Raw genomic sequence first — 18347 nt, forward strand, 5'->3', positions numbered from 1 at the left:
TGTATTTTATTTATTTATATTGAGAGAGAAAGGGGTGAAGAGGGAGAGAGAATAAGCAATCCCAGGGCTTCCAGCCACTGAAAACGAACTCCATACGCATGTGCCTCCTTGTGCATCTGGCTTATGTGGGTCCTCGGGAATCAAACCAGGATCCTTTGGCTTTGCAGACAAATGCCTTAACCGCTAAGCCCTCTCCCCAACCGAGAAAGACATTAACTTTAATATTGCTAAACGTGCTAACTGAATGAATTTTGAGTGACACAAATTTTGCCCAAATCCAAAAACATGAAAACATTTTTTTTTTGGGGGGGGGGGGCTACAGAGAAGGTTCAATGGATAAAGGCACTTACTTGCAAAGCACCTTTAACTGCTGAGCCATATCTCTAGTCCCAGACAGGCCTTGTAAGACTTGCTGGAAATGAGCTCCATGTCCTTCAGCTTTAAGATTCCTCCCTTTCCCTAAGTCTCTGAGTATTTACTTATTGGGTAAACATCATTGCAAAGAAACACAAGGCATTTGAAATTCCATCAACTACGTGATTTTATTTATAAAGTTTGGCATAATGCATACTACTGCCCACGGCCATCTAATCAGTCCTGAGTTACAGCTCTCGACGGAAGCATTGCTATACTGTATTGAAAGTGGACACACCGGTTATACTGTGGTATAAAGGTTAATACGGAACAACCCCCAAGTCTTATGGACAACGGCTCGTCCATTCTGTCTTCATTCCACGGGTTGAGTCTTCTCATGTAGAGACCTTTATTCGTGAAATGATTTCGTTAACGAAACTGTTGTTCTTTGCTATCACCTCAGCTTTCAGTTGCCTTAACTTTATCGTGATGTTTTCTGCTGACATTTCAGTAAAGGGCATTTGCTTCACCTTGGACAGAAACTCCAGAACAATTTTTTCACCTTGCTGAAATACAAGTTAAGCATCAAAGTAATTATTATGTCTTAAAAAGTCACACTAGACAAAAATAAACCGTTTCACTGTATTTCAATCTAAACATGACACTCAGTATTTTAAGAACATTCTTTTAAAAAATTTATTTATTTATTTATGAGCAGAGAGAGAGAGAGATAGAAGATAGAGAGAAAATGGGTGCGCCAGCCAGGGCCTTCTAACCACTGCGGACAAACTCTATTCGCATGTGCCCCTTGTGCATCTGGCTTACATGGGTCCTGGGGAAATTGAACCTGGATCCTTTGGCTTCACAGGCAAACGCCTTAACCGCTAAGCCATCTCTCCAGCCCCTTAAGAACATTCTTAATACAAATGGGCATAAAATGTTTAGAATGTGCAACAAAAATGTTCATGTGCTTTGCCTTTCTTTGTAGGAAGTCATCAAGATGACACCAATTTATTTTCATCTAATGGCAAAGAAATAGAAATTTAATAGTTTCTAAGTCCCTCTGCTTTGATAATTGATATATAAACTTAATTTTCTTGAACTGAAAGAAAGAACTCAGGGTTTACAAGAATACTTTAAGGTACAAACAATCACTAATCATTCTCACATGCATTAATGTGCACTTAGGATTTTTCATTTCACTGTGTGTGTGTGTGTGTGTGTGTGTGTGTGTGGCTGTGCAAATAAGCAAATGTGTTTATTTGCTACTACAAACGAATACCAGATGCTTATACTGCAGGGCACAATTTTTGTGTCTGTTTATGTGGTTTAGGAATTGAACCTGGGCAGGCAGGTTTTGCAAACAAATGCTTTTAACTTTTTAACTGCTGAGTCTTCTTCTCAGGCCCTCCTTTTACTTTTTCACTGCCCAGTTATTTCTGTACCAACGCATGGTTATCACTAGCTACGTGACCCTTGGGCAAGTTCCTTGACTTCACATTTCTCATCTGTAAAATGGGGTATCAGTACCTCACACTTCTGTTATGCCATCTAAATATTTAATCATTTTATTTTTACTTTTATTTATTTGACAGAGAACGAGAGAGAGAGAAAGGGCGCACCAAGGCCTCCAGACACTACAAACTCCAGACACGTGCATGCCCCCTTGTGCCTCTGGCTCATGTGGGTCCTGGGGAATGGAACCTGCGTCCTTTGACTCTGCAGGCAAACACCTTAACTGCTAAGCCATCCCTCCAGCCCACATCTAAATATTTAAAGTGTTTAGAACAGATCTAGCAAAGAGTAAGTATTATGTCAATGTTTAACCATTATATGCGAGGCAGAACTAAACAGTCTAAGGGAACCAATAATATTTAAAAGATAAATGATAAGTTTTGTTTTCTTTTTTTGGGGGGGGGGTAGGGTCTTACTCTAGCCCAGGATGACCTGGAACTCATTCACTACGTAGTCTCAGGCTGACCTCGAACTCATGGTGATCCTCCTACCTCTGCCTCCCAAGTGCTGCATTAAAGGTGTGGGCCACCACGCCCAGCTTCATTTTTAAAAATATATTTATTTTTCTTTACTTGAGTGAGAGAAAGAGAAAGAGAAAATAGATACACCAGGGCTTCCAGCTACTACAAACAAACTCCAGACATATGCGCACCCTTGTGCATCTGGCTTACACGGGTCCTGGGGAATTGAACCTGAATCTTTTGGTGTGTCAGGCAGAAGACTTAACTGCTAAGCCATCCCTCCAATTTTTTTTCGAGGCAGGGTTTTGCTCTATTGCAGGCTGATCTGGAATTTACAATGCAGTTTCATTCAGGGTGGCCTCGATCTCACAATAGTCCTCAAACTTCTGCCTCCTAACTACTGGGATTAAAGGCATGAGCCTCTCTTTTTTTTTAAGCAACGCCTCACTCTAGCGCAGGCTGACCTGGAACTCAAGGCAATCCTCCTACCTCAACTAAGATTGAAGGCATGAGCCACCGCACCTGACTACAAATAAGCATCTTACAGGTAGGAAGCAGATATCCAACTGCTAATTAGAAATGCTTCTCCATTTAGAAAGCCAGGTATGGTGGATTACAGCTGGAATCACAGGACCCAATCCTGAGTTCTAGGACAGCTTGAACTATAGAGTGAGACTCTGTCTCAAAAAATGACACAAGTAGGGGCTAGAGAGTTGGCTTAGCAGTTAAGCGCTTGCCTGTGAAGCCTAAGGACCCTGGTTCGAAGCTCAATTCCCCAGGACCCACATGAGCCAGATATACAAGGGGGACGTATGCATCTGCAGTTTGTTTGAAGTGGCTGGAGGCCCTGGCGCTCCCATTCTCTCTCTCTCTCTCTGTTTGTCTGTCACTCTCAAATAAATAAACAAAACAAAACAAAATAACAAGGGCTGGGAAGATGGCTCAGCTGTTAAAGGCACATGCTTGCCAAGCATGCTGATACGGATTTAATTGTCCAGCACCCACTCCATCGAGCTGTAGCTGGATGCAAGCAAAGTTGTGTGTGCCTCTGTGATCCCAATCACAATGGGAGAACAAGCCTGGAGAATCTGAAGCATACAACCATTTGCAGCGGCGGCAAGAGACCTTGTCTCAAATGTGCAGCAAGGTGGGGCAGACACCTCCAGTTGTCTTCAGAACTCCACACACACGCACGTTTTTTAAACAGGGGTGCTGGAGAGATGGCAAAGCAGTTAACGGTGCTTGTGAAACAAAATAAAAAGCACTGCCATCAAGGGTACTAAAGTCAAAAATTTATAGACTAATAGCAAGTTGCATGTATCTTTTAATTTTGAAACTTCAAAACATACAAGAGCACTTATGAAGAGTGAGCATAGGGCTAGAGAGATGGCTTAGTGGTGAAGCGCTTGCTTGTGAAGCCTAAGGACCCTGGTTCAAGGCTCGGTTCCCCAGGTCCCACGTTAGCCAGATGCACAAGGGGACGCACGCGTCTGGAGTTCCTTTGCAGTGGCTGGAAGCCCTGGCGTGCCCATTCTCTCTCTCTCCCTCTCTCTGTCTTTCTCTCTGTGTCTGTTGCTCTCAAATAAATAAATAAAAAATATTAAAAAGGGCTGGAGAGATGGCTTAGCGGTTAAGCGCTTGCCTGGGAAGCCTAAGGACCCCGGTTCGTGGCTCAATTCCCCAGGACCCACGTTAGCCAGATGCACAAGGGGGCGCACGCGTCTGGAGTTCGTTTGCAGTGGCTGGAAGCCCTGGCGCGCCCATTCTCTCTCTCACTCTCTATCTGCCTCTTTCTCTCTGTCACTCTCAAATAAATAAAAATCTTTAAAAAAAAAAAAAAAAAAAGAGTGAGCATAAAGCCCAGGGCAGCGCGCGTGACAGGAGCAGCTCAGAGAGCAGCGCGGCGCTTCCGAGCGTCTGTTCTGGGGCTGGGGGAGGAGGCAACTGTTATGTGTGTGATGTATTTTGATCATATTCACCCCAAGTTATCTTATCTCCCACCCAATGTCACTAAACTCCTCCTTCTCAATTAGTTCCCTTCCTACTCATGTGCTTGACCCTCTGACTTAATTGACTGGGGCCACCTGCAGGAGCTCGGGTGCGGGCTTACTCAGTGGCGCCTGGGCAGTGCACCAGCTCCCCCACTGGAGACCATGACCTCCCACCGCCGCCAGCAACCACTAACCGTCAGTACTGCAACCCCACCACGGAGGAGGCTGGCTCATGGGACTGGAAACATGACATACATGACTTAGGTTTTAACTGGAAATCAGGAATTACATAAGACAGTTTGCCAAATCATCAGGAGCGAAGAGTTTGATGTATTAAGTAAAGTGATGATATAAAAACCATTTCATGCTCCGGATGGCAACCTTCCACATCTAAATTTATGAGCCAGTTATGATAGATTTCTCCAACTTATATAGCAACCATCTCTCCTGAAGAGAGAGGAAAAAAAATCACTGAGTAAAAGCTAAACATATGACAAGTAAAAAGCGACCACAATGTATGCCATAGTGTTGCCAAGACCAAGCAGGGCATCAAGTTCCTCTCATTTTTATTATTAACAAGCAAGCTTGTAATTTTAAAAAAGGAGAATAATAAGAAGAAACAAATTAGGCATATGTTGTACATTCAGTGGGAACATCTCAATCTGACCCGTTCATTCAGAAGGCCCAACATAAGGTGCATTTCTGAGAATAAACATCCTGCCTACAACAGCTTTCTTTAATAAATATTTACCACAGAAGCCTTAATACTCAAAGACACATTAATTACTCTTACCTACTTAACTATATCCTCAACAACTAGAGAGCAGAAATTATTAAGCAATTTCCTTTCTTTGTTATTGTTTTCTTTCTTTCTTTCTTTCTTTCTTTCTTTCTTTCTTTCTTTCTTTCTTTCTTTCTCCCTCCCTCCCTCCCTTCCTTTCTTTCTTTCTTTCTTTGAGAGCGACAGACACAGAGAGAAAGACAGATAGAGGCAGAGAGAGACTGGGCGCGCCAGGGCTTCCAGCCTCTGCAAACGAACTCCAGACGCGTGCGCCCCCTTGTGCATCTGGCTAACGTGGGACCTGGGGAAGCGAGCCTCAAACTGGGGTCCTTAGGCTTCACAGGCAAGCGCTTAACCGCTAAGCCATCTCTCCAGCCCTTGTTATTGTTTTCTCAAGACATGATCTCACTGAGCTCAGAATGACCTGGAGCTTATCCTATGGCCCAGGCTGGCCTTGAACTCACTGCACTCCTGCTACCGCGCAGCCTCCCGAGAGCCGAGGCGAAAGGCATGCACCACCACACAGAATGTCTTCGTTATTAGCTTAAGTCAAAACTCAACTGTATGTCTACAGCTTTTTGATTTTTTTTAAATTTATTTGTAAGCAAAGGCGGGGAAAGAGAGAGAGAATATGAATGAGAATGGCACGCCAGTGTCTCCTACCAATGCAAACGAACTCCATATGCATATGCCACCTTTTATGTGGGTACTAGGGAACTGAACCCTGGCCACCAGACATTGCAAACAAGTGCCTTTAACCAGTGAGCCATCAGTCCCAGCCCCTAAATCATTTATTTTATCTTATTTCTTCAAGGTTGGTCAGCCCAGACTGACTTGGAATTCACTATGAAGTCTCAGGATGGCCTCCAACTCACAGCGACCCAACTCCTGCCTCCCAAGTGCTAAGATTAAAGGTGTGCACCCCCATACCCATCCCTAAATCATCTTTTTATTTTTATTTATTTATTACATAGACAGAAACACAGTCAGAGAGAAGGGGAGAGAGGGAGAGAATGGGTGCGCCAGGGCCTCCAGCCACTGCAAACAAACTCCAGATGCATGTGCCCCCTTGTGCATCTAGCTTACGTGGGTCCTTGGCAATTGAACCAAGGTCCTTTTGCTTTGCAGGCAAGTGCCTTAACTGCTAAGCAATCTCTCCAGGCCCCTAAGTCATTTTTTAATTAAACATTTTTATTTAGTTGAGAGAGTAAGGGGATGTTAGGACCTCTTGCCTTTACAAATGAGCTCCAGGGGCATGAACCACTTTGGGCGTCTGGATTTTACCTGGGTCCTGGGGGACTGCACCCGGGGTTGGCCAGCTTTGCATGCAGAATACCCTTAACTGCCATGGCATCTCTCCTTTTTCTCAAGGTAGGGTCTCACTGTAGCCCAGGCTGACCTGGAATTCACTATGTAGTCTCAGGGTGGCCTCGAACTCACGGCGATCCTCCTACCTCTGCCTCCCGAGTGCTGGGATTAAAGGCGTGCGCCAACATGCCCGGCCTTTTTTTTTTTAAATAACTTTAAATCTAGATTAATCTTTGACTCCTGCTATAAAATCTGGAACTTCAAGTACTATCAATGGAGGGAGGGTGGGGGGTGGTAGTGGACCCAGGGCCTCACACGTGCTAAGCAGACACTCTACCACTAGGCTAGACACCCCCCCCACATTTTCCTCTTACTGATGGAGGTGGTTCATACATCAAGATGACACACATGGACTTGTGGTTATGAGTGAAAGCCAGCAGAACGATCAAAGAGCACACAGGAAACTGTTCCTGGCTACATGGTGCCCACACCACAAAGGCCATCAAGCAATCACAAAAGCAAACGGGCGCACCTCTCTTTCCAGGTAGCGTTTCTTTGCTGATGGCTCCATTTCGTCGCGTGCTTGTGAAATTCCGATCTTCTGAAACTCTTCAAGTTCCAGGGCTTTCTGTTTGGCACAATCTATTACATGCTTAGGGAAGTTGGCAAGCTCGGCAACATGAATCCCAAAACTCTGATCACAGACACCTAACAAGAGTGGGGGGGGAGGGGGTTGGGGGCAGGGTAGAGAGACAGCATTTATGCGGACAGAATTGATCTTTCTCTTTCACTTTGTCATTAGGAAACTTAATTTTAGATTATTTCAAATACATTAGCCAAATGCTTCCGAGTAACTTAGATAAAAGAATTCTAATTAAGCCTCCAATTAAAAGTGCCAGTGATTTGGCACAGGAAAAGAATAGCAAAGAAAAGCTTGACAGATGACGACTTCTTTCTTTTTTTGGTGTGTGGACTCCTGTCGGTCTGTCTTCGCCTTTCACCTGGAGGCAGGGTCTCTCACTGTTCACGGCTGGGGGCTAGCTTCCGGACCCTCGCCTCTGCCTCCCTTCTTGCCACAGTGTGCTGGGGATTAGACACCCACCACTGCATCTTTACATGGGTTCTGGGGATCTGAACTCAGGTACTCTCGCTTACATGGAAGGTTCTTTATCCACTGAGCCTTCTCCTCAGACTGTGACAGTTAATTCTTTTTATTATTTATTTATTTATTTGTGATTTTTTGAAATAGCGTCTCCCTCTAAGAGCTCAGGCTGACCTGGAACTCACTACGTTGTCTCAGGATGGCCTCAAACTCATGGCGAGCCTCCTACCTCTGCCTCCTGAATGCTGGGATTGAGGGTATATGTCACCACGCCTGACAGTTCTTAAAGATCTAGAATCTTGGGGTGGAGAAAGCCACAATCTTCTATACTTATCTGATTCTTGAGTACTAAAATAGGCTACAAGTAAGAGTCACTAAGAGTTGCATTTAAGGAGGATCAGGAATACAAAAAACCCAACCACCTACCATCAATAAAATAATAATGAAATAAAATAAACACTCCTGATATTTTGCACTGTGGAAAAAAAAAAAAGAGTTGCATTTAAGTACTTAGTAGCAGAGGCCAGTAAGTTAAAAGAGAGATATAAAGGGAAGAGAAAGGAAGGGAGGAGGGTCCTTAATAGGTTGGTATTGTATATATGTAAGTACAATGATTGAGATGGGGAGGTTATATGATAGAGAATGGAATTTCAAAGGGGAAAGTGTGGGGAGGGCAGGGAGGGTATTACCATGGAATATTTTTTATAATCATGGAAAATGTTAATAAAAATTGTGAAAAGAAAAAATATATATATATATAAAGAGTTGCATTTAGGGCCAGGCATGGTGGTGCACGCCTTTAATCCCAGCACTTGGGAGGCAGAGGTAGGAGGATCACTATGAATTAGTTCAAGGCCACCCTGAGACAACATAGTGAATTCCAGGTCAGCCTGGGCTAGAGGGAGACTACCTCAAAAAACCAACCAAGCGAACAAACAAACAAAAAGAAGTTGCATTTAGGGTTGGATGGCTCAGCGGTTAAGGCACTTGCCTGCAAAGCCTAAGGACCAGGGTTCAATTCCCCAGAACCCATGTAATAATGCCAGATGCATAAAGTGGCACATGCACCTAGAGTTCATCTGCAGTGAATAGACGCCCTGGTACACCCACTCTCTGTCTCTCTTCTATCTTTCTCTGCTTGCAAATAAATAAAAAAATATATTTTAGGAGTTAAAACAAAAGTGAAAAAAAAAAAAAACTCGGGTGTGGTGGCGCACACCTTTAATCCCAGCACTCAAGAGGCAGAGGTAGGAGGATCGCTGTGAGTTCGAGGTCACCCTGAGACTACATAGTGAATTTCAGGTCAGCCTGGGCTAGAGCAAGACCCTACCTCGAAAAACCAAAACAAAATTTCAAGATACTGACATGTTACCAATGCATGGTCTAGTCACTGTATCTATTGACATCATTTTCTAGAGGTGATCATTCAAGAAAGCCAGCTCAATACAATGAAGAATTACTGGACACAAGCGATGGAGCCTGATTTACCCACCTAATTCACCTGTAGATTACCCAGCTGCCTTCAGTATAAAATGAGCCTTGGCAGAGATTTTACCCTTGGTTTGACTCAATTATAGATCAACTGTATGAAAACATTTTGGCCTAGTTATTTACGCCATGTATTGTAGAGCTGGACAGTACACAATTTCAATTAGAAGAGGCAATTAAAATAAAGTAGATCTGGGCATGGTGGCACTCGGGAGGCAGAGGTAGGAGGATCGACGTGAGTTCGAGGCCACCCTGAGACAACATAGTTTATTTCAGGTCAGCCTGAGCTAGAGTGAGACCCTACCTCGAAAAACCAGAAATCAATCAATCAATCAATAAAGTAGAAACAAGTATCTGAACTGCAATCCCTGATCCTCCAAGCACGATGATTGGTACCATCGGGATGTCACTCAAATACACTCACCTTTCTTTACCTGGTAGAGCATCGTTAAGGTGTCGTCAGTGGTTAAGGCCGTGACATGTAGATTATTAACAGTTGGTATTTGACTGGCCAGAGCAGTAAGTTCATGAAAATGGGTTGCAAACATGCAGAAAGCACCAATCTTTGTTGCAATGTATTCGGATATGGCCCATGCCAGCCCAAAGCCATCGTAAGTAGAGGTTCCGCGTCCCAATTCATCGATGATTATTAAGGAATCTCTGGTTGCAGACCTGAAAGGCATGATTACACAGAAACATGTTACGACATATGGTAATACAAGAAAACAAAATTAAAGCAATACACTGGGCTGGGCCTGGTGAAATAATACCCAGAAGGATTGAGTTCAAGGTCCACATGGGCTATAGAGTGAGTTGAAGGCCAGTCTGGGAAATTAAGTAAGAACTTGAAAATTTAAAGAATTTCTTATTTGTGAGGGTGGGATTAAAGCAGGGTCTTGCTCTCTAGCCCAGGCTCACCTGGATAGAATGCACTATGGAGTCTCAAGATGGCCTCAAACTCACGGTGATCCTCCTACCTCTGCCTCCTGAGAGCTGGGATTAAAGGAGTGCGCTACCACGCCCAGCAATTTTAAGCACTTTTAAGGGCTTGAGATGTAGCTCAGTGACAGAGTACTTGCCCCGCAAGCTAGATTCAATTCTTACTACTCCCCGCAGAGGACCAGGCATGGTGGTGCACGCCTTTAATCCCAGCACTTGGAAGGCAGAGGTAGAAGGATCACTATGAGTTTGAGGGCACCCTGAGACTACATAGTGAATTCTAGGTCAGCCTAGGCTACAGTTAGAACCCATCTCAAAGAAACAAAAACAAACAAACAAACAAACAAAAAAAAAACAGCAAAGTGAATAAAAGCCAAGCTTCCACAGAAAAATGGCCATGGACACTGTTGGAACTGAAAACAAATGGCAAATAAGTATTAAATATTTTGTTTGTGTTTAGGCAGGGTCTCATTCTAGCCTAAGCTGATCTGGAACTTTGTAGCTCAGGCTAGCTTTGAACATTCATGCTGGCAGTGAGGGTGTACATCACCACATCTGGCATGTATATATACATATTCACTCTGTAGTCTCAGGGTGGCCTTGAACTCATGGCAATCCTCCTACCTCTGCCTAGGATCAAGTGCTAGGATCAAGGGTGTGCGGCCCCATGACTTTTTAAGGTTCGTTAAACCAATAGTAACCAAAGAATTTTTTAAAACCTGCAAAACAAAACATTCACTTCATGCCAAGTGAGTCAAGAGTAAAAATAAATATAAATAAAAATAAAACAAAATGAAGAACGGGCCAGGGTGTGATGACACGGATTTAAGTGTGGGTTCACCCCAGCTGCACCCATATCAGATGTTTTGTATCTTGCCAACCAATATCAACAAGGGGAGTTTTTTTTTTTTTTTAATTAGTGAATTTGAAAGGCTTCCATGTCCCTATTCTTTTTCTGTGAACTGTCAACTTAGTTTTTAATCCTTTAAGTTACAGAGGTAAACCGACAGAACATTTCAGAAGTTAAATCTACATATAGCTTCCAGGCGTGTCTAAGAGTACTACAGAAGAAACACCTGTGTGACCACAAGAATCATCCCAGTAGGATTGCCACCATTACAAAGGACGTGCGCTTGGGCTAGAGAGATGGCTAAGTGGCTGAGACACTTGCCTGTGAAGTCTAAGGCCCCACGTTCGACTCCGTATCCCATGTTGGCCAGATGCACAAAGGTGAGGCAAGCTCAAGTCGTACATGCCCACTAGGTAGCAAGTGTCTGGAGTTCGACTGCAGTGGCTGAGGCCCTGGCGAGCCGGTTCTCTCCCCCCCTCTCCCTCCCTCCCTTGAGAGGCCCGGGCTGGAGGCCTCGTGGAACTTCCTGAGTCTAGCTAAAATGTGGCAACCTGTCTCTGGCCAGCTATGACTTAGCAAGACGCCTAATGGCTTCTTGCCTGGTATTTCTGCACAGGAGTTGGAATTATCATTTCGATAGTCACAGTTTACTATTGGCCCTGACCTCTTCCCCCATCCTAGAATCCCCGCCTTCGTTCTCAACATTATATAAGCAACTGCTTGTGACAATAAAGCGAGTTCCTGTGAGTTCCTGCTTCCACAAGACTCCCGACTCCGTGTGGTTTTTCTCTGGTGAACAGGAGAGCGGGCCTGGTTCCTCCTCAGCACTACCTACCCGCTGGGGAGGAGCCCGGCCTCTCCCCTTCTCTCTGTTTCGAATAATGAATAAATAAAAAAATAAGATCTAGGGCTGGAGGGATGGCTTAGCGGTTAAGGCGTTTGCCTGCACAGCCAAAGACCCCAGGTTAGCCAGATGTACAAGGGGGCACAAGCATGTGGAGTTCATCTGCAGTGGCTGGAGGGCCTGGCGTGCCCATTTTGTTTTTTCTCCCCCCTCTCCCTCCCCATCTTTCTCTGTCAAATAAATAAATACAAATAAAATAGAAAAAAAAAGCCGGGCGTGGTGGTGCACACCTTTAATCCCAGCACTCGGGAGGCAGAGGTAGGAGGATTGCCATGAGTTCAAGGCCACCCTATGATGACAGAGTTAATTCCAGGTCAGCCAGGACCAGAATGAGACCTTACCTCGAAAAACCAAAACCAAAACCAAAAAAAAAAAAGAAACAAAAAGACTCTAAGCTCCAATCACTTGCCAACATAAAGTTCACGGGAAAACAAAGACCAAACCAAGGTTAAGTGTCGGTGGACAGGTTACGGGCGCATCTGCAAGTGGATCTCGCACAAGACGGGGGGCTCACTCCCGTGTCCAGGGACAGGGACAGGCAGGTACCTGAGAATGGAAGCGGTTTCCAGCATTTCAGCCATGAACGTGGACACGCCTTTCAGCTGACTGTCGCCAGCCCCGACCCGAGCCAAGATGCAATCCACAATGGACACTTCCGCTGACTCGCAGGGCACGAAACATCCAATCTGAGCCATGAGCACTATCACCCCAGTCTGACGGATGTACGTTGATTTACCTCCCATATTAGGGCCTATAACGCAAATCGTATCGGATTGTTACTCTTTCTGCTACTAGTAAAGTGCTCAATTAGTTCTAAAACGGACACCAATGACCTGAATCACATTGATGTAGCAAATTAGAAGCCCAGCCACAAGGCATCAACAGACAGGAACAAAAGCCAGGTGTCGTGGCACACGCCTTTACTCCCACCACTCACGAGGCAGAGGTAGGAGGACTGCTGTGCGTTCAAGACCAGCCTGGAACTACAGAGCGAGGTCCAAGTCAGCTTGGGCTAGAGGGAGACCCTACCTTGAAAAACACTACCACCTCAGGGGGTGGGGGAAGATTCCCCCAAACACACAACAATAAAAAAGACAGGGACAGGGCTGAGAGATGGCTCAGTGGGTAAAAGCAAAGACAGCCTTGGTTCCATTCCCTGGTAACCACGTAGAGCCACTTGCACAAAGTGGCTCATATATCTAGAATTCAACCAGCAGGAGGCTCTGGCACGCCCATTCTCCCTCTACTGCAAATAATTTAAAAAAAAAAAAAAGACAGGAACGAGCTAATGTAATTAGTGTTTCTTCACACAAACCTACACTAGGCCCTGCAAAAGGAAAAGAGGGGGCTGGAGAGATGGCTTAGCTAGTAAGGCACTTGCCTGTGAAGCCAAAGGACCCAGGTTCAATTCCCCAGGACCCATGTAAGCCAAATGCATAAGATGGTACATGCATCTGGAGTTTGTTTGTAGTGGCCGGAAGGCCTGGCGTGCCCAATTCTCTCTCTTCTCCCCCACTGTCCCTCTCTCAAATAAATAAGAAGGAAAAGAGGATTCATGAAAAATATTCTTTCCCTGTAGTTTGATGAGGGTTTAGAAAAACCATAGCAGTGTCTGTATGTTAAATTTAATGTTATCCAAAGCAGGGCAGACTCAATAGTTTACTTAACCCAACATTACTACTCACTAATAAATAAGGCTACTAGTGAATGAATGACCAGTATGGCCAAACTTCTCAAATCCTGACTATATAATCTTAAGAAATGAACCTTTTGGCAAATGCACTATTTGCTTGTAAGAGTTAAGTCATCAACTTAAAAACCCATTTAGAGGGCTGGAGAGATGGCTTAGCGGTTAAGCGCTTGCCTGTGAAGCCTAAGGACCCCGGTTCGAGGCTCGGTTCCCCAGGTCCCACGTTAGCCAGATGTACAAGGGGGCGCACGCGTCTGGAGTTCGTTTGCAGAGGCTGGAAGCCCTGGCGCGCCCATTCTCTCTCTCTCCCTCTATCTGTCTTTCTCTCTGTGTCTGTCGCTCTCAAATAAATAAATTTAAAAAAAAAAAAAGCATTTAGAAGTCGGGAGTCCTTTAGTCCCAGCATTCGGGAGGCAGAGGTAGGAGGATCACCATGAATTCGAGCCCACCCTGAGACTCCATAGTGAATTCCAGGTCAGCCTGGGCTAGAGTGAAACCGTTCCTTGAAAAAAAAGAAAAGAAAAAAGAAAAAGGAAAAAAGAAACCCATTTAGGAAAATAATAGAATATAATTGTTTTCCAAATATATCTGCCCCAACAACTCCTACTTCCCTTTTGTTCTACAGATGGTTGAAATCTCTCAAAACATCCCGACTAAACATGCTACAGTAGCCTAACACAAGACTACTTATTTTGGGGGGGAGGGGGTGTCAGTGAAGGGAGGGTCACATGGAAATGAACATAATGCTGTCTTAAAATAACAGCTACTCGGTAGACAGAGGGAGGAGGATCACTGTGAGTTTGAGGCCACCCTGAGACTCCACAGTGAATTCAGGTCAGCCTGGGCTAGAGTGAGACCTTACCCCGAAAAATGAAAAAATGACAACAAAAAAACTAGCTACGTAAACTGATGTTTTTTTGTTTTGCAAGACTGTGTTTTACAGTGACTCTGCCACTGAAAGGACTGAGAATAATAAGCATGAACTTGAAGCTTTTTTTTATTTTTAAATGCTCTGAACTCTGCAAATAGAAGTTTCACATTAATACCATCTTGTGAACTTCAATCACCCTTCCAAGTCTCCCTCCAATCAAAACATGAATATAGGACCTAGAGAGATGGCTTAGCAGTTAAGGCATTTGCTTGTGCGGCCTATGGACCCAAGTTCGAGTCCCCAGGGCCCACGTGAGCCAGATTCACAAGGTGACGCATGTGTCTGGAGTACATTTGCAGTGGCTGGAGGCCCTGGCGTGCCCATTCTCTCTCTGTCTGTCTCTCTTCTATTTCTCTTGTTCTATGTTTGCAAATAAATGAATAAAAATAAACCAAAACGTGAATATATTATTAACCACAATGAATCATCTCTTTTGACTCTAATATAAGGGCCTGAGATTTTCTTCATCAATTTTAAACATATTTCTATTCCAATATTTAGAGGAGGGGAGGGAGCAGGGAATGTTACCCTCTGACAGAAAGCCCCAAAACTAGGTTTGAACTTAATTCTTTTTTTTTTTTTTTTTTACCAGTAATGATGTGGAACATCTGGTTATCGTTTTCAAAGTGTACATCATTAGGAATAAATGCAACTTCATCTTGAACTTCAACACAGGGGTGTCGGGACGCTTTCAGGGTAATCCTTCCTTGTCCTTTCTCCAAAACGACCGGTCGCACGTACGGCACAGGGGCTCCCTGTGACGCGTGGGCAAAGCTGACGGCAGCATCGAGGTGAGCTAGGACGTCACTGAGTATCTGCATTGGCTCTACGTAGCCTATAAAACAGAAAATACACACAAGAATACTAGATGACAAACGTGCCGTGTAAGAAAATGTGTAACTCAAAACTCATTTCCTGGGGCTGGAGAGGTGGCTGAGCGGCTAAGGTGCTAGCCTGCAAAGCCAAAGGACCCAGGTTCGATTCCCCATGACCCCCATAAGCAGACAAGGTGATGCTTGCTTCTGGAGTTCCTTTGCAGTGGTTGCAGGCCCTAGTGCGCCCGTATTCATTCTCTCTCTCAAATAAATAAAAAAAATTTTGTTAAAAAACTAATTTCCTAATTTATAGGCAAAATTTCTCAAAAAATTTCCCCATCTAGATATGGTATTAAAATACCAGAAAAGGGCTGGAAAGATGGCTTAGCGGTTAAGCGCTTGCCTGTGAAGCCTGAGGACCCCGGTTCGAGGCTCGATTCCGCAGGACCCACATTAGTCAGATGCACAAGGGGGCGCACACAACTTTATACTATGTGGCTCATTCACAGCATCACCCCGAGAGAAACCCACAGTGAGGTGTAGTAGCGCGCTCCTCCAGTGAAGAAAAATAAAAGCCCAAGGCAGGAAGAAAACTCAAAATGATCCGTTCTGAGCTGGTGAGAAGCTGGCAAAGTGCTTGCCGTATAAGCACGAGGGCCTGATTAGATCCCCAGCGCCCACGCAGAGAAGCCGGGCACGGTGGCACTCGCCTGTAATCCCAGTGATGGGGGGCCAGAAGGCTCCTGGGGGCCTGACTCAGCTCATGCACTTGTCAGTGGCTCTGAGGTGAGTGGGGCCCCGGCTCGGCAGGGCGGTGCACACCTTCAATCCCAGCACTTCAGAGGCTGTGGTCGGAAGCCAGCCTGAACTGCAATACCGAGTGAGTTCCAGGTCAGCCTGTCCTAGAGTGAGACCCTGCTTTAAAATACAAAACAAGGCGGGTGTGGTGGTGCACACCTTTAATCCAAGCAGTGGAGGATCGCTGTGAGTTCAAGGCCACTGTGAGACTACATAGTGAATTCCATGTTAGCCTGAGCAAGAGTGAAACCCTACCTTGAAAAAAAAAAAAAAAAAAAAACAGTATGGAGAGCAACTAGGGAATATACCCAACACTGACCTTTGGCCTACATACTTGCACATACATGATTTTCTCATAAATACAAAAAGCTCCAGTACATTTACCAAGAAAAGCAGATCTTAATGTGTACATTAAACTACAAATACCAGCTGGGCGTGGTAGCGCACGCCTTTAATCCCAGCACTCGGGAGGCAGAGGTAGGAGGATCGCCATGAGTTCGAGGCCACCCTGAGACTCCATAGTGAATTCCAGGTCAGCCTGGGCTAGAGTGAGACCCTACCTCGAAAAATCAAAAAAAAAAAAAAAAAAAAAAAAAAAAGTAAACTACAAATACCAAGCCAGCCATACAAATGTTAAAACTAGCCTCCTTGCTAGGTGATTAATACTGTTTATTTTCATTTCATAGTTAAAACAAACAGTATTGAGTTGGGCATGGTGGCACACACCTCTGATCACAGCACTCGGTAGGGAGATCGCTGTGAGTTCGAGGTCACTCTGAGACTATGGAGTGAATTCCAGGTCAGGTTAGGCTACAGTGAGACTTTACCTCCAAAAACCAAAGGAACAAAAAAATCTTTACACGTCACATTCAAGAACAAAACTCAGCTAAGTTTAGTTATCTGATACTGCCAAGCAAAAATGTGATCTGTGCAAGTCTTCCCCATTTGTTACCCTGCCAATAAATAAAATATATTGAAACTCAATTTGGCCGGGCGTGGTGGTGCACACATTTAATCCCAGCACTCAGTAGGCAGAGGTAGGAGGATCGCCGTGAGTTCGAGGCCACCCTGAGACTACACAGTGAATTCCAGGTCAGCCTGGGCTAGAGTGAGACCCTACCTCGAAAAAAACAGTAACAACAACAAAAACACTCAATTTGTAGAATTAAACATGCACATAGCTTTTTTAAAATAAAGTCTTCATCCTGGAATGATTCAGCACGCACACCCTGAGAAAAAAGGTATCCTCCTACTTATTCATAATACCATTAATATATTCCAGAGCACGGACACTATAATCACATTGTCTTCATGTTCGACTTTTCGTCACAACAGTGTCTTCTAAGCTATTCCCCAGCTCCCATCCCTAATTTGGGATCCAGTCAATGGTTGACCACTGAGTTTGGCTGTCCTGTCTCTTTTTAAGTCTCCTTTAATCTAGAACAGAGGCCTTTTTTAGGCTACATGAAAAAAATTTTTTTTAAGTTCAGGCCTTAAAAAATGTTCCATAATATAAATTTACCTAAAGTTTTCATTCTTCTTTATAATCAGGTTAAATATTAAGAATACTATAAGGGGAGGGGGGCAGGGGCTGAAAAAATGGCTTAGTAGTTAAGGCACTTGCCTGCAAAGCCAAAGGATCCAGGTTTGATTCCCCAGGACTCATAAGCCAGATGCACAAGGTGGTGCATGCATCTGGAGTTCATTTGCAATGGCTGGAGGCCTGGCATGCCCATTCTCTCTCCTTCTCTTTCAAATGAATAAATACAAATAAATACTATTTTGTTTTAGGAAAAGAACACAATATGGGTGATACTGTGTGAAGCCACACCTGTCCCGTGATTGTTGATGCTAATATCTGACCTCTTTGACAGCTCTGAAAGGCATATTAAAAAGTGAGTCTAAACCTTTCAGCCTTACGCATCACTTCCTACCCTGTGCTAAAAACATAAATTCATCCCATTCTAAATGCAAAAACATACAGTGCCAAGACAAGCTGTTCCTCTAATTACAAGATTATCTCCAATGGTAACTATAAAATGGCACATAAAACTCAAAATTGCTTGCCTTATACATATTTTACATTTGCTCCTCGGTCTTACTTCCAGAAACTACAGAGCAAACCCACAGGTAATGGTTAGACACCGCCATGTGTAAAGCAGCAGGGGAGTGGTCCGTATTTGGCATCTCAACACTTAGGAGGATGAGGCAAGAGGATCCCTTGACCTAAGGAATTCAAGACTAGCTACAGCAACGGAGAGACTCTGTCCCAAAACAAACAAATCTTCAAACATCTCAATGCCTTTCTTTTTGTTGCTGTTGTTTTTCTTTTTTTTCCCCCCTCCAAGGTAGGGTCTGGCTCTAGTCCAGGCTCTAGGCTCAAGGTGGCCTCAAACTCAGTGATCCACCTACCTCTGCCT

At 44.4% G+C, this 18347-nt stretch overlaps 1 protein-coding gene across 1 annotated transcript in view; it reads right to left on the minus strand.

The window, feature by feature from the left end:
• Positions 1–516: 516 nt before the first annotated feature.
• Msh2 (mutS homolog 2) overlaps positions 517–18347 on the minus strand; it is a 65245-nt gene continuing 47414 nt past the window's right edge. Inside the window, exons 12-16 of the mRNA XM_045137640.1 lie at positions 14904–15149; positions 12240–12444; positions 9425–9672; positions 6943–7118; positions 517–920 (exon numbers count right to left, since the gene is read on the minus strand). Of these exons, the coding sequence (XP_044993575.1) occupies positions 750–920; positions 6943–7118; positions 9425–9672; positions 12240–12444; positions 14904–15149 (1046 nt within the window). The 3' untranslated portion in view covers positions 517–749. The remainder of the gene's footprint in view (positions 921–6942; positions 7119–9424; positions 9673–12239; positions 12445–14903; positions 15150–18347) is intronic.

This window comes from Jaculus jaculus, chromosome 18 (genome assembly GCF_020740685.1).
Source record: "Jaculus jaculus isolate mJacJac1 chromosome 18, mJacJac1.mat.Y.cur, whole genome shotgun sequence".
In the NCBI taxonomy this organism is placed as follows: Eukaryota; Metazoa; Chordata; class Mammalia; order Rodentia; family Dipodidae; genus Jaculus; species Jaculus jaculus.